Source organism: Bicyclus anynana, chromosome 19 (genome assembly GCF_947172395.1).
Source record: "Bicyclus anynana chromosome 19, ilBicAnyn1.1, whole genome shotgun sequence".
NCBI lineage: Eukaryota > Metazoa > Arthropoda > Insecta > Lepidoptera > Nymphalidae > Bicyclus > Bicyclus anynana.
This window is the reverse complement of record NC_069101.1, coordinates 7,024,518-7,040,122: the sequence shown is the minus strand read 5'-3', so window position 1 is coordinate 7,040,122 and position 15,605 is coordinate 7,024,518. Positions and strand designations below refer to the sequence as shown.

Genomic DNA, 15,605 nt, shown 5'->3' with positions numbered 1-15,605 from the left:
ATGGTGAACTGATATAGGTACCAAGAGACTTTCGCCATACAATAAAGGCTGACAGTTTGTCACCCTATGCTCCAACAAAGATAAAGTAACAGTTAGTAGATAAAATATAAAAAATAACGACCATTGAGGGTCTGCTACCAGAACCGGAAATGCTACAAGGATCCAAACTGCATATTTTGTCTACCGCACTAACCTATGGTAGAGCATGGGCTGACGAACTTACAGCTTTTTGTAATAACGAAAATCTGGCCATACAGCCTTTTATACATATTTGTAAGAACTACGTAAAACCACAAGACTAAAAGTGGACAAAGACATTTGTAATAATATCATATTTTATTATGATAAGATTGTTGTTACAATGACGTCAATGAAACGTGTTTAAATTCCGTGCATCTTGACTAAAACCGTAGTTTATATTCGTACGTAAGTCGTGTATTTATTTTGGTCTTCATTCAACGCCAACGAGCCTTTAGAAAATTCTATTGAAAGTCTAATATTAGACATATAATCTTTGTTTTTCATTTAGAAACGTAGAAATAATTTACAGGCTGATAACGGCACATGTAAAAGATAAACACAAAGGAAGCGTAGATTATAACGATAAACGTCCGTATGCAGACGCGCTTCTAGTTACATCCATGTTATTTCTGTTAGAATCGATATGTTAGTGTTCACTTTGACTATTTCTGGAATTGTATCATTGGGTAAGTCTACAATAATGTATACTAGTGATATATTATTTATTAAATGATATATCAGTAACCAAAGTGAAGCTACCATTGTTTGCAATATTCTATTGTTCTAACGCCTCTTTCATCACAACTTTTTATTTTGGATCATCGCTTCGTGGATCGGTATGAATCAACAAACTCCGAGCGATCCATACAATGGACCGAGTAGTATATCTCGCTTCGCAACTACTGGTTAATAAATATTTATTCACTGTTGACAATCATATTTACATTGTTACAAGTTGCCGCGCGCGTGGGTTGAAATTTTATGATGATCATCACTCGCTTTGAATTTAGGTTAGTGTTACTGAAGATAAGCTGTCATATCGAAGGTGGAATAGATAGCGTATAGTGTTACAATACATTTTGCATCAGGGAATTTGATTTTTAAAGTTATAAAAATAGAATCTTTGTTTTTGAACGTTCTACCTTCATGACGTTTAAATTAGGTACCTACTACTGAAAATCTTCTGTTGGGACTTCCAAATGTGTACTATGGTCTTGCATAATATAGCTGTCTGAACAATAATGCAAATAAAAAAAAAAACCAATATAAGGCAACAGAAAATTATAGCCCTTGTAACAATGCAAGATAAGGAGCTCTTTGTATTAATCTGTACCTAATGTAGTTTCTTTTGTAATTATTGTCTGAACTAACTTTTAGAGCTAACATTTGTTTTTTGTTTATTTCTTACGAACAAGCCCTGAAACTACTAAACAGACAGATTTATTAAAAACACAATGGATACCTACATTCGTTATCAACCCATATACGGCTCACTGCTGAGCTCGAGTCTCCTCTCAGAATGAGAGGGGTTAGGCCAATAGTCCACCACGCTGGCCCAATGCGGATTGGCAGACTTCACACACGCAGAGAATTAAGAAATTCTCTGGTGTGCAGGTTTCCTCACGATGTTTTCCTTCACCGATTGAGACACGTGATATTTAATTTCTTAAAATGCACACAACTGAAAAGTTGGAGGTGCATGCCCCGGACCGGATTCGAACCCACACCCCCCGAAATCGGAGGCAGAGGTCATATCCACTGGGTTATCACGGCTCTTACCTACATTAACTATACATATATTACATTATCAGCGAGTGAGACGAATATCTTAGCAATATATAGATTCACCGTGCGGGTGCCGGCTCCATCGCGTGGCAGAGAGAAAAACTCCGAGCAGAGTACCTACTGGACTTGTGACTAATGGATGTAGGGTTAAAGAATTCCTTGACAATCGAAAACCACTCTCCTACGCTCGTGTCGTTCTCCCCGCCTAGCCAAATTTGGTAAGATCTTATTAGAGCAGCTTCGGATACCCGTTCTATAATAGAACTGCAGTTCTAAAGAGGCCGAGGTCTTTAAGCAAATTATTGATAGCCCATATTTTATCCCCGAATTTCTACGAGAACTAGCGGACGCCCGCGACTTCGTCCGCGTAAATTTCGATGTCAACTTTACTACTACCCCTACCCTACCCTACCCAACCCCTACATCTACCCTACCCCTACCCTACCCCTACCCCCACCCTACCCCTACCCTACCCCTACCTCCACCCTACCCCTACCCTACCCCAAACCTACCCCTACCCTACCCCTACCTTACCTACACCCTACCCCCATCCTACCCCTACCCTCCCCGTACCGTATCCCTTTCCTACCCCTATCCCTATCTCACGCCTATCCTACCCCTACCCTACCACTTTCCTATCCTACCCGTACCTCTACCCTACACCTACTCTACCTCTACCCCTACCCTAAACCCGGCCCTAAACCTACCCTACCTCTACACTACCCCTACGCTTCCCTACCCGTACCCTACACTACCCTGTAACTTCTCTATCTTACTCCTACCCTTAGCAAAATCGGTCCAGTCCTTCGAGGGTGGTGGTATGACCAAGACAAATAGAGACTTCTATGCTAATAACATAAAGGGGTAAAGTTCGTGTGGTTGTAGGAGGTAATCTCTGGATCTACTGGACCGATTTGAAAAATTGTTTTACCAATAGAAAGCTACGTTATTTGCGAGTGTTATAGGCTATGTTTGATCCCCATATTCACACGGGAACGGGAACTACGTAAATTAAAGCGCCGGGCGTCATATAGCGGAATTTCTGCGTCTTTTAGAAATTTTGTATTATCTCCGAAACTATTTGAGCAATTAACATACTGTAAAGGGCAAATCTTATCTCCATAATATCCTTGTGATTATTAAAGAGTTTATTTTAATAAGAATTAAAGTTTAGTTGTATAAATAATGACGTAAACCTAAGTATATAAAATTAATAATTTTTAAAACACAAAAGGTACTATATCTGCTAATATATAGAAGATAGATATATGGCAACGCGGACTTTTTTGTAGAACTTTTAAAGATACATAAAGTCTCCATACATTAATTTCAATTTTACACAATGGTTAAGGCAGCGCATGCGAATAAGTCTGTTTAAAAGGTTTTTAGTCCGACTTGTATGAAAAAAACTGTGATAACTCGGCTAATATGTATGATACCAATATAAAATATAGCCTATAGCACTCCCCGATAATGTAGCATTCTACTGGTGAAAGAATTTTTAAAATCGGACCAGTAGTTCCGAAGATTACCCCATTTAAAAAATGTGACAAACTTACAAACTTACAAACTTTACCTCTTTATAATATTAGTATAGAAGTATAGATTAGAATTACGAGGGTGAAACCGCGGTGGGTCTGCTAGTTAATAAAACCATTCAACTCAACCCAACCAAAGAAAGCGAACGCTATCCTATGGCTATTGGTTAGTTGGGTAAATATCTCTCCGTATAGTGTTACATCTAGACAAGGTGAACACGTTACTGGTGAACAATTATGTCAAACGTCAATCGTACACTTTCTCTGGGCGATGGACGATGTTTTCTCGCATCAATGATCGTTTGAAGGTTATATTTAAACTTATCATTGTAACGTTTTTTACGAAAATGTTTTACTTTAGTATATAATAGTGTTACTTTACTATAATAAGTGAGTAGATACATATTTATTTTAAGTAATATAATCAAGCCAGTTATTATAGCCAGACCAGAAATATAATAAATCTGGCGAGGGCGCCACAAGTAATTTTTGACGGTCTGCTGCGTGCTTAAATTTGTTTTGATTTCTTTTTGCAGCAAGTATAGTTTTTTTTTTTAAATTTGGCACATCTTTACCTAAAAACAAAATATTAATTTTCCGAGATTGGTTAGCAACAGTACAGTACAGAATTTTGTAAACAAAATTTTATCAAAATTCACATTCCACATCGATAAAGCAATAAATAATTAAAATCGTTTATCTTTATGAGCTATATACCTATGATTATAAAATAACAAGCACTTGAATGAGCACACCGCATAGTGTAGGATTAACTATTTCTGTTAATTTTATAGCATGTTGGTATTGCTATGCCTACTATTTGCTAAAACCCATGTTTTTTGGGAAAACTCTTTCACTTGTTTTTTAAATAAAATATAGTCCATTTCACGGCAACATATATATATAAAGACCCTGAAAATAGGATAGGGTAGGGGTATGTAGGGGTAGGGAAGAAGTGCACTTAAGTCAAAGCAAAGCTTGACCGGGTCCGCTAGTAAGTACAAAAATTTTACGAATATATGAAGCATAGACGGAAAACGGATGTTTATATTACGGAGATCGATTTACAGTTTTGTAAGAAGCATGCAAAAGTGATAAAATATACGAGCCAAAGAAAGCAATAAGCACATTGCAGATTCCCTCTTTCGATAATCATGTAGGTACTCGTACCTACCTATTAATCGTGCGGCGAACCAAATGTGCTGATGGCCGGTAAAGCGGCACAAAACGCGAGAAAATAACGTATGATTGCGGCCTTAAAACAAACGTAAAGTGCTGTCTGGAGCATTCATTACACAGAGCAATCTGTTCCGGACGAGAAAAGGCTGCTGCACAATCCGGTTCGACACGCTACAAAATGTTTAAGTCAAATGTAGTATGAATAACATAACCAAGATTCGGCTTTTTAGAGTTCCGTTGGTAGACACCTCAAAAAGAACGGAATTCGAATAAGACCAACAACCATTGTACCTACGTCTATTTCTCTGACTGTCAAGAGTATTTTTTCAGAAACGCTTGAAGGTATTAAGTTTAAATCAATACGAGATATACAGTTCTGCAATCCCTTGAAGCTATATGAAAAAAAAACGTCTTTGTGATTGAAAATAACTAAATTCTTTCACAAAATTATTGCTAAACATTTTTTGCTAGGCGTTAGGTATCAACTTCGTTTTCTTAATTTATAAACACTTCAGTAAAAATTAATTAATGACATTCCAATTTGTAAAGAAAATGGACATGACCTGCCTCCGATTCCGCAGGATATGGGCTCGAATCCTGTCTGGGGCATGCACCTCCTATTTTTCAGTGTTTATATTTTAAGAAATTAAATATCACGTGTCTCAAACGGTGAATGAAAAAAATCATGAGGAAACTAACATACCAGAGAATTTTCATAATTCTCTGCGTGTGTGAAGTCTGCAAACCCGCATTGGGCCAGCGTAGTGGACTATTGGTAACCTAACCTAACCGCTCTCATTCTGAGAGAAGACTGAAGCTCAGAAGTGAGCCGAATATGGATTGATATTAAAGAACCCTCGGCGGCAAATTCACGGACTCCCACTTAATTTTTAATCGCGATCATCGATTATAGTTGCCATATTATTACGAATGCGAACCAAATTAATTTGTCATGTTAGCCGTTCTGTTCAAGCGAGAAAAATGAGCATTTTTGAGATACGCATTTAATTTTGTCTTCCATTTCAGTGTCATCAGAAAGCTGTTTCTACCGTCGATGCCTTGGTTGTCACCCACAGGAGACAGTATGGCCAGGTTCCTCGGTAGAATGTCAGCCATCGAACTGGGTGTCTGCCCAATGGGTACACAATCTCGGCCACCCCCCACCGTCTACGGGTTCAATTATACCTATAGAAATGCGATGCTTAAAAATGATAGCAACGCCGGATGATAAGTCATGTAAGTTTAAAACGCTAACAACCCGCGTAGTTTCAATACTTAAATAACTTACTAACGGACGCCCGCGATTTCGTCCATGTGGAATTCAGTTTTTCACAAATCCCGCGGGAACCATGGATTTTTCCGGAATGAAAAGTAGCCTATGTGGTAACCCAGTATAAAATCTATTTCCACTTCAAATTTCAGCCAAATCGCTTTAGTAGCCGGAGAGTAAAAGAGGAACAAACATACTTACACACTTACACACAAACTTTCGCCTTTATAATATTAGTGTGATGTGATATTAGTGTGATGATATCGGCTATCTGCCAGTGAAAGTCCGGTTGAATCTAGACAGACAACAAATAGACAGAAACGGAAAAGTTTATAAATCTTGATTATTTAAATACTTAAGTACCTACTGCCTAAACGAATTAGTTCGATTCTGATACAAGGAAATATTTCTTGACTAGAGCGAGATGAAAAATTATTTTCATCATGGCTGTAAATTTTTGCTTCATTTTGTTTAATGTCTTCGAACCACTCGGTTTTCTCGTTAAATTTGGGGTCCTTGAGCGATTGTGTAAGCTATGCTCGAAGTATCTATATCGTAGAAGAACCAAAGTCACCGACATAGCTGACAACGAGTCTCGAAGCTAAACAATGAAAATTGCATATAAACCTGAAAACTAACACATTCTTATATTACATTTCTAAAATAGGTATACATATATATATATTTTTACTAAGTATTTTATATTTACATTTTTTTTTAAATTCTAGTTTTATATGGACCCCCTAGGGTAAAAGCCTCCTCCAATGCTTTCCACTTTTCCCTATCTTTGGCTGCAGCTTGCCATTTTACTCCCGCTATTGGGAGTTATATGTAACAATGAGCGGGCACATAATTCAAAGAGATGGACGTTGGGGTCCGGCCGCGCCGGAATGCGCAGTTTTGATCGACCCCACACTATGATATGCGGCTAAATAGGTACCGTGGTGTTTCGAAGCCCTAACAAGAGTCCTATCCTATGTCTAGCAGTGAACGCCCATCGGATTATATTGGTGATGCTGTCAAAAAGCGAATTGAGAACCTCCTCCTTTTTTAGAGTCGATTAAAAATAAAAAAAACAAAGCGTCACCTACGAGCCTCAGCTGCATCGCAACAGGTATACAAAAAAGGGATTGTTTCAAAGTTCTCTAAGAACGCCATCTACTGGTAATTTAAAATTACAAACACTGCGTGTAGATGGCAGCACGTATTGACCGTTTACTGTCAAATCGCAACTTGCTCAAGTCAAGCGTGCGTAAAGAACTTTTACTTCAACATGTATTTATTATTTTATTGTTACAGTTGGAAACACAGTGGATACAATTCGGGGATGCGTGCCCAAGGCACAGGTGGACTCGGTGTGCAACGCTCTCGTCGCAGTGGAGAGAGCTCGGGGCCATAGCGACGCGCGCTGCTTCATCTGTTACGGCGACAACTGCAACCGTGCCAACTCGACCCAACCTCCCCTAAACTATATACTTTTACTCTCTATCATCCTATACTTTATTCTTAGGTGATATTCCCGTTTTATTGATAGGTATTTTCTTATGTTATGCTTACTTGGGTAAATAAATAGTCGTAAAGTGAGCATAATTAATGTGGGTAAGTAGTATATTAATTCGCATGTCTGCGAAACATAAAAACCAAACAAAATCACTGTTTGTAGTGTTCACACTCATCCTCAGTAAGCCATCTGCGTCAGTTAAATTGTACCAATCACACCAATGATGTTAGAAGAAAAAAGAGGTAGATACGCTGATACACAAACCGCAAGAGGCACGTTAAAACTATGCTAATTAGCAAACCTGAGCTCAGTCGCCGCACTGTCATTGCGCCGTTGATAACGCCACTGAAATATTATTTGTGTGTCAGTTGTAAACCTCATTTTTTGTCTCTCTTTTGAATCACACAAATAAAATTATACAAAATTAATAGCCATTCTTCTATAAACATTCGCATTCGCAACAAAGCTACAAAATTTTCGCAAAAGCTTTAAGAAAAAAAAACCTAGGTATTTAAAAAGGTTTATCGAACAGTCAAAGCCTTCTATAAAAATATTTTCAATTTAAACTTTTTAGTCAGTTATGGTAACACTGTATAGTTATATAACTAGGTGTACAGTGTTGCTATATTAATGCTTCAAACCATCTTTTCATCATTATGAGAGTATATAGAGTAGAATTCTACAGAAAAACACCTACAAAAGGGCCGCTTGGCACTTTAAGTATGGTCGCTTAACTAGAATAAATTTATTTATTCTATGTAGGCGACAAATAAATATTATTTATTTATTAATTTTATCGACTGATCAGATGTAATGTATAATAATAAGTTTTATTTCCGGTATAAAATAGAATAAAAGAAGAAAATACAAATATTAACTTTATTAAAATACAAAAGTGCAAATATATTCGTTAAGCACCGTGGTACATATTATTTGTTATCCCTGTGATGTTAACACAACCAATATTAATATATAATAAGTACATGAGTATTACACTGCACACTATAATGTTATAGTTAATAGAATAAAAAAATTCCTATATTAATAAATGCTTTAGTCTTTTATTTGTCTCAAATATTCGATTATTTACTATTTCTACATTTGTTAAAAATTAATATAATTGAACATTAACAACCAAATTAAAAATAATGCATATTAAGTCTGTTGAATGTGTGTGTCTTGTGACGCAAATTCTGTGATTTTACAAATTACTAATCAAATTATCGCATAGGTACTATAACTATCCTACTAAAGTTCGTTTTGTGTAGGATGGTGCGGGAGACAGTTCGTTTCCCTCTTGAAAATTTGCCACGATTCACGATAATAGTACGTAATATGAACGTAATACAGGCGAGTGTCACCGTACCCATGCCATCAGAAAACACTTTATTGTGATAATATTGTAAATACTAATGTTTTTTTGTTTCTATGTTTGTTTATTACTATTACACGAATACTACTGGACGGATTTTGATCAAATTTGACACAGACATGGATTTTAATCTGGAATAGCTCATAAACTACGTTTTAAGAAAAAAAAACTAGTTGATGATGGGATAATAAAAATCCTAAATTCACACTGGTCGCTGGTCACAGTTAATAAATTATGAATATATAATATTACAATGGAATAACTCTTACTAACTAGGCCTTACAATAGAAAATATAATCACAGTTAGTGTTCGATTTACAATACTGTATTAGTAAATTAAGTACTTACATACTACCCAAAAAATTCATATTTTGTATTTTGTATAAAAAAGTGCTACAAAGTTAAGACCTCACATGGGGACGTCGCGCTAATTTTCAAAGATTTCCATATCATATTGAACATCTAAACGATAAATTCAATATAAACTTTAAATATCAAACCAATCAAACATATATTCATATCAAAGCGTTAATACACTTTATAAATGCTTGGCGCTGTAGAATGTTAACAAAACATTTCTAAGAACACATTAGGGTTGAAAATAAAACTTTACACACAAGGGCTGAAAATTCAACCCAAATCAAATATCAAGGTCGTGACCAAAAGTCAAAAATGTATGGTTTTAGGTACATACGAAAAATCCGTTCACAAGATATGTGTAGAAGTTATCACAGTCCATTAAAAATTATGTTCTGATACTGCAAGCACATAATACTGTAGTGCCAACATTTCAACTAATTGAGGCAAACTTAACATCCAATGATGAGGATTTATTATATAAATGTCTTATTATAAATATTCAGATCAAATACTGGGATATCACTGATTGAGATTTGCGTTTCTCTTAATTATTAAAGTTATAACTATGTACTCCTAAAATTTGTACGAGTATTCTAATCGTAAATATCACAGGTTATCGCCAAGGCACTCTTTCAAAATGCCATATTTGCCTGCTCTCGTTCATACAGCGCTTAGCCGTTAACGGATCGCCGCCATTTTTATTGTCACTAGCCACCATCGTGAGACAGAGTCCGTCCACAGTTTTTAACCTTGGACCCTTTTGCTGCCATATTTGTTTCTTGCTGTCACCACACGTCTTCCACACAGCCCTGCCGTTTCCTTGCTCCAAACACAACCCTTCGTCCGCCATAATTTTTCCATCTTTCGTGTAAACTAATAACCTGTCAAGATCGAGGTCACTGCCGCAATTTATCCCCGATGCAGGACCTCCAAGTCCAGGCGTCCCCGCGACCACTCCTATACAGCTCCCTTTATCGTTCCGTATCCTTCCGAACCAGCGCTCTTCGTTCGGGAAAAAATTTTGGGGCCACACGTTATCTAAGTACCATTTAAAACTTTTACAATTCAACCTCTTACGCAACTCCACCCTGTTCCAAACACTCTGGGCATCTCGAATCGCTGCCACAGATGGATTGAATTTGAAGAAGAAATCCGCCCATTCATCCATCCACACTGTCGCGGCGCGTGCCAAATTCGAATTGAGAACTTTGGCGACTCCACCGGGATACTTGTATGGACTGTGTCTCCTGAAAATGTGACCCACTCGGGAGCAGGGTGTTATTTCTATTCGTGCACCACATTGCCAAGCGCGCCAGGACAGTTCTAGATTCTCAGCGCCCCATATGATCATACCTTCGTCATACCCACCTAACCGCCAAAAGAGACTCTTTCTCACGGCGAATAGACCTCCGGCCATCGCGGGTGTTGGGTAAGGTCTAGAAGGGTGTTTAGATTTGTTCATCATTACCTCGTGGCTCGGCATGAGCCAGCGGAAGTGCAGGCGCCAGCTGAACGCGCCCCAGTGCGCGTCAATGCTCTTTGTGTATGCCAGTGTGTCGTCCGAGAGAAGGTCAATGTGTGGACAGACGAACACGTCATCACTGCCCGCTCTGTCTAACAGCGGCTCGATCCATCCTTGCGTGACCTGGGGATATAACAAAAATACTAGGGAAACTTTTCTAATATAAATGATTTCAAACATCTTGAAATTTCACTCATATTTGATACTTTATTATATTGTATTACTTTTTACTTTAATTTTCAAAGATATTTAACCTAGATCTTATGCTCGTGTTCAATTTTAGTAATTTGTAATAACTTCTTTGTTAAAAATATTACTAGAAAGGTATTTGAAATATACTATATGTTTAAAAAGTTTAAGAAATCAAGTCGACGCGTGTAGGTATACTAAAAACGATCTCATTAACATTTGTTAATAAAAAAATTATGTACATACATTATTTGGTAAAGAGACGAAAAAACAAGTTTTTTTTTTATTCTTAACAAGTTAGCCCTTGACTACAATCTCACCTGATGATAAGTGATAATGCAATCTAAGATGGAAATGTGCTAACTTGTTAAGAGGTAAATGAAAATCTACACCTCTTTAGGTTCCACACGACATCGTACTAGAACGCTAAATCGCTTGGCGGTACGTCTTTGCCGGTATGGTGGTAGCTAACCACGGCCGCAGCTTCCCACCAGCCTGACCTGGACCAATTCATTCAAGTATGCAGATTGTACAATATTAAGCAATTCCTGACACCAATGATTGTATACAGCACCAGAGGCTGACTAAACCAATTCCTAATAAGGCCATTGACGAATTTGGAAGGCATTCAAAGAATTTACTCAAAAGTGTGATTTTATACCAAATTATCACTTACCTCGCAATGAGCGTCCAGGAATACTAGTACATTTCCCGTGGCAGCCCTCGCGCCCATAAGCCTCGCTCCCACCAAACCAGTTCTATTCACACTTCTCAATAACTGTACTTTGCTTAATGTTGCTATTGCGTCTTCCAATTCTTTACCCAAGTACTTTCTATCACTTGCATCATCAACTAAAATAATCTGGAAAAAATTAAGGTACCTATTAATAAAAAATAAATAAAAAACAGGTAAATAATTATACAGACATGAAATAAGGGTGTTGTGTATTCTGTTTAGGTATAAGTAATAAAACTGTTTTCACAAAGCCCGTCGGTGTCATGATTTTTTTCTGGGATAAAAAGTAGCCTAAGTTCAAGGTTCAATTTAAAAAAAAAAGAAAAATTATCTATATGCCAAATTTCATCCAAATTGGTTCAGCGGTGCTGAGCTGAGCAGTAAAAAATTAACACACAGACAGACATACTTTCGCTTTTATTATATTAGTTTCGCATTTATAAGATTATTAAATTACTCGTACACCAGGAATAATTTCACAAATTGTTAAATACATACTGATTCTCACGTAGACGAAGTCGCGAGCGTCAGCTAATAAATAATTAAATAAAAGCTTATGGTAATTACTGTGACAATGACCATGAACTTGCCTGTTTTAGTAATTCCGCTGGAGATCTAATGATAACTGACATCACAGTTCTCATGAGAGTGGACCACGCTTCATTGTGGAATACTATAATAACTGTCGCTGTCGGGAGCTCTTCCAACTTATATTGGATACTTCTACAACTGCAACATTATAATCATCCATCATCATCATTACCCACATTGGGCTCACTAATGAGCACGAGTCTCCTCACAGAATGTGAGAGGTTAGGCTTAGTCCACCACGCTGACCCAAAGCAGATTGGCAAATAACTGTTGCTGTTGGGAGGTCTTTCAAGTTATATTGGATACTTCTACAACTGCAACATTATAATCATCCATCATCATCATTACCCATATTCGACTCACTACTGAGCCTACTCTCTGAATGAGAAGGGTTAGGCCTTAGTCAACCATGCTGGAACCATGCGGATTGGCAGACTTCACACACATAGAGAATTACCAATTAATTAACCAATCATATTATATATAGAAATAATACCACACATGCAAGACAAAAAAGCAAAACATGGACATCCTTGTCGTATTAACTAATATTATAGAGTTTATTTTCTGATTGTTCTTTTTTTTACAAATAGGCTGAGAAACTACTGAATCAATTTTTGAAATTCTTTCACCAATGAAATACTACATTATCAGTGAGTAACATGGGATATTTTATCTCTAATATTTGATCACCATAATTCTATGGGTATGGGAACTATGTGGGTGAATCCTGTGGGTCTGCTAGTCAAATTCTATAATACATCCAATCTCACTAAAACACACAACTATCTCACAACTCTGTTTATAGCTTACCTAATCTACCAACAATTAAATCTATCCTTATTTTTTGAGTGATATTTGAACAAAAAAACAGACAAACACATTTATAACTGCTGTATTCTGTAAGATGTAAATTGACACACATTTGAAAGCAATTGTTATAGTTATTGGAGCAATGTCCAAACCTCTAAGGTCCAAACAAGGTGGACCCCTGGTATTATGAATCTTTTGCAGGGCAGTGTCAAATTTGTTGCATTATACTGCACTAAGACCTGTTATAGTCCAGAATTTTTTACAACCAAGTACCTTGTAATTTGTCAAATTACAGATCCAATAATAAGTTAAAACATACGTTATACTCATTTAATATTGCAGGGGGCGCCAGATTAGAAAACGATTCACATTACTGGGGGTCCACTGCACCCTATCTCCCATAAGACAAAAGAAGATGCCTATCAAAATATCCTGATTACCTCTCACTGCGCATATCAGGAAGACTTCTGTTAATTGATACCCTGTCACTAACAACAATATTGTATGAATGCAACATATACAGGTCCCGCGCTGGTATTATCTCTCTTGGTGTTAACTGAACCGGTCTACCACCCTCACCAGCTCCCCGCACTGGTGCATAATGATTACTGTTGATTACATCTGCAAGTAATAAAATAAATAAATAAATATACTTTAAACACAGTACACACATCGCTACTTAGTCCTAAAGTAAGGATACTGCCTTTGGCATATTGTTGTGTTGTGGGTATGGGTAAAAAGTGAATGTCATATCTGTCTAGATCTGTGATAGTTATCATCATTAACTGCCGATGGATGTCCATTGTCCACTACAGGATATAGCATCCAGTGGCTCCCGCTTGATGTAGTCAATTTATCTTGTGGGGGGTCAATCAACACTGTGCTTTACAGTCACCATTCCAGCACCTTGTGATCCCAACATTTATCAGCTCTTCAAACTATGTGGCCTATCCATTGCTACTTCAGCTTTGTGACTCGCTGAGCTATGTCAGTGACTTTGCTTCATCTGCGAATCTCCTCATTTCTGATTTGATCACACAGAGAAACTCCAAGCATAACTTGCTCCATTGCCCACTGAGTAAGTTTGAGCCTTCTAATAAAACCGATAGTTAGCAACAAAGTGAAGTGAAATTTATACTGAAAATACTTCAAAGACACAGGTTTTTACCTATGTATGTTTTCTTTAAATCATCATCAATCTATTTTAAAGGCTCATTGCTGCACCCAGCCCTTGTTTAATTCAGTTTTAAACCTGTGTCATTGAAGTATTCTATATGTATATGCTTATAATATTTATTTTTATTGCCACTTGTTTGATAATGAAAAAATGTGCTTTGAAAATGTGTGAAAAAAGTGAAAAAAACTGATTGGGCGTACCAATTTTTTCTCAATGTGACCAATATTCATGTTCCCCTTCAATTTGTTAGAAAGACTATAAAAAGATGAAGACCCATGAACTCTTGGTGATGAGCATAGCCCCTTTACCATAGAGTTATTGAGTCTTGACTAGACATGACAGAAAAGTTTATACCTTCATACATACAAAGTACAAACCTTCAGATAAGTTGCCCCCAGAGTTTCCACCTACATAATGACCTACAATAACTCTCATACCAGTCTTGTCCACATAAGAGTTCTGATCGTAGTGTAAACTGCAAAGACATACAGTTATTAGTCAATGTTTTTTTTTAGAATCTTAAAAAATTCAAATAAATTATTAATTACATGAATAAACTGACATTACCTCTTGTACCAAGGATCTTTATGCCGTCGCTTTATGAGATTGTATAATTCTAAGCTTACATAGAACATTGCATTTATCAAAAATATCATTATTATAACTAAACTTGTTACTTTTTTTCTACGTCCTCTGCACAAAAGTGCTCGAAATTGCTAAAATAAAGAAAACATTTGATAAAAGTGATGGTCGAGTAATCGTCGGTCAATTTGCATTTTGCAAATTAATAAAATAAAAAAGTATAGAAGGGCGGATAATTTACGAAACTTACACTTTTCAGAAACATTATTTTCTCAAATAATACACGTATAATATTTCGTTTTTAAATAGATTGGTTCTGTCAATAAAATTTTAGTAAAAATAGAATATAATTTTTGTACTAATTTCGTCTTGATATTTTCTAGATATTTTAATAATTTAATGTATTTCTATTTAAATTCTAATACTTTTACCATACATTATACATTTCACTTTCCAGCACACCCCACAACACACTAAACATAAACAACCCAAAGAGTAGAGTAACGCTTTGTCGTCTGTGACAAGTGACAACTGACAGTGACAACTGGTGGTGACAACCACAAAACAGAACAGATTATTAATCAAAAATTATTCAAAAGCACTGAGCTTATTTAATAGTCTAATAAATTGGGACCTTTGACACCTACAAAAACATTGATAACAAGTTGATAACTATCTCATCTACAATAAATGTCTTAAGGAGTCGATCGTACCTCATATCTGGAAACAAGCAAATGTAGTACCCGTTTATAAAAGTGGTCCAAAGAATGATGTTGCTAACTATAGACCCATATCCTTGCTCTGTATTTTATCGAAGGTTTTTGACAGATTAGTGCACAATGCTTTGTACCCATTACTTCATAACATTATCATACCCGAACAACATGGATTCGTTAAACGGAAATCTACCGTCACAAATTTGTTACATTTCACTATCGCCCTTTTTGACAGCCTGGACAAGGGTGAACA

The 15,605-nt window shown here is 36.6% G+C and overlaps 2 protein-coding genes across 3 annotated transcripts; one reads left to right on the top strand and one right to left on the bottom strand.

Annotated features, from left to right (window-relative positions):
- Nucleotides 1–433: 433 nt before the first annotated feature.
- Nucleotides 434–8,213, top strand: LOC112049534 (uncharacterized). The gene is made up of 3 exons (XM_024087470.2): nucleotides 434–707; nucleotides 5,550–5,759; nucleotides 7,093–8,213. Exons 1-3 carry the CDS (start codon nucleotides 665–667, stop codon nucleotides 7,305–7,307), a joined length of 468 nt encoding a protein of 155 aa, XP_023943238.2. The 5' UTR covers nucleotides 434–664; the 3' UTR covers nucleotides 7,308–8,213.
- LOC112048964 (polypeptide N-acetylgalactosaminyltransferase 3) lies at nucleotides 8,160–15,141 on the bottom strand. 2 transcript variants are annotated; one of them, XM_024086686.2, is made up of 7 exons: nucleotides 14,887–15,141; nucleotides 14,622–14,770; nucleotides 14,432–14,529; nucleotides 13,318–13,498; nucleotides 12,064–12,202; nucleotides 11,414–11,599; nucleotides 8,160–10,671 (listed from the first exon to the last, which is right to left on the bottom strand). In XM_024086686.2, exons 1-7 carry the CDS (start codon nucleotides 14,899–14,901, stop codon nucleotides 9,640–9,642), a joined length of 1,800 nt encoding a protein of 599 aa, XP_023942454.2. In that variant the 5' UTR covers nucleotides 14,902–15,141; the 3' UTR covers nucleotides 8,160–9,639. The 2 variants fall into 2 exon arrangements, with proteins under 2 accessions (XP_023942454.2, XP_023942447.2); XM_024086679.2 differs by having other exon boundaries at nucleotides 15,073–15,099.
- Between the last annotated feature and the right edge of the window lie 464 nt (nucleotides 15,142–15,605).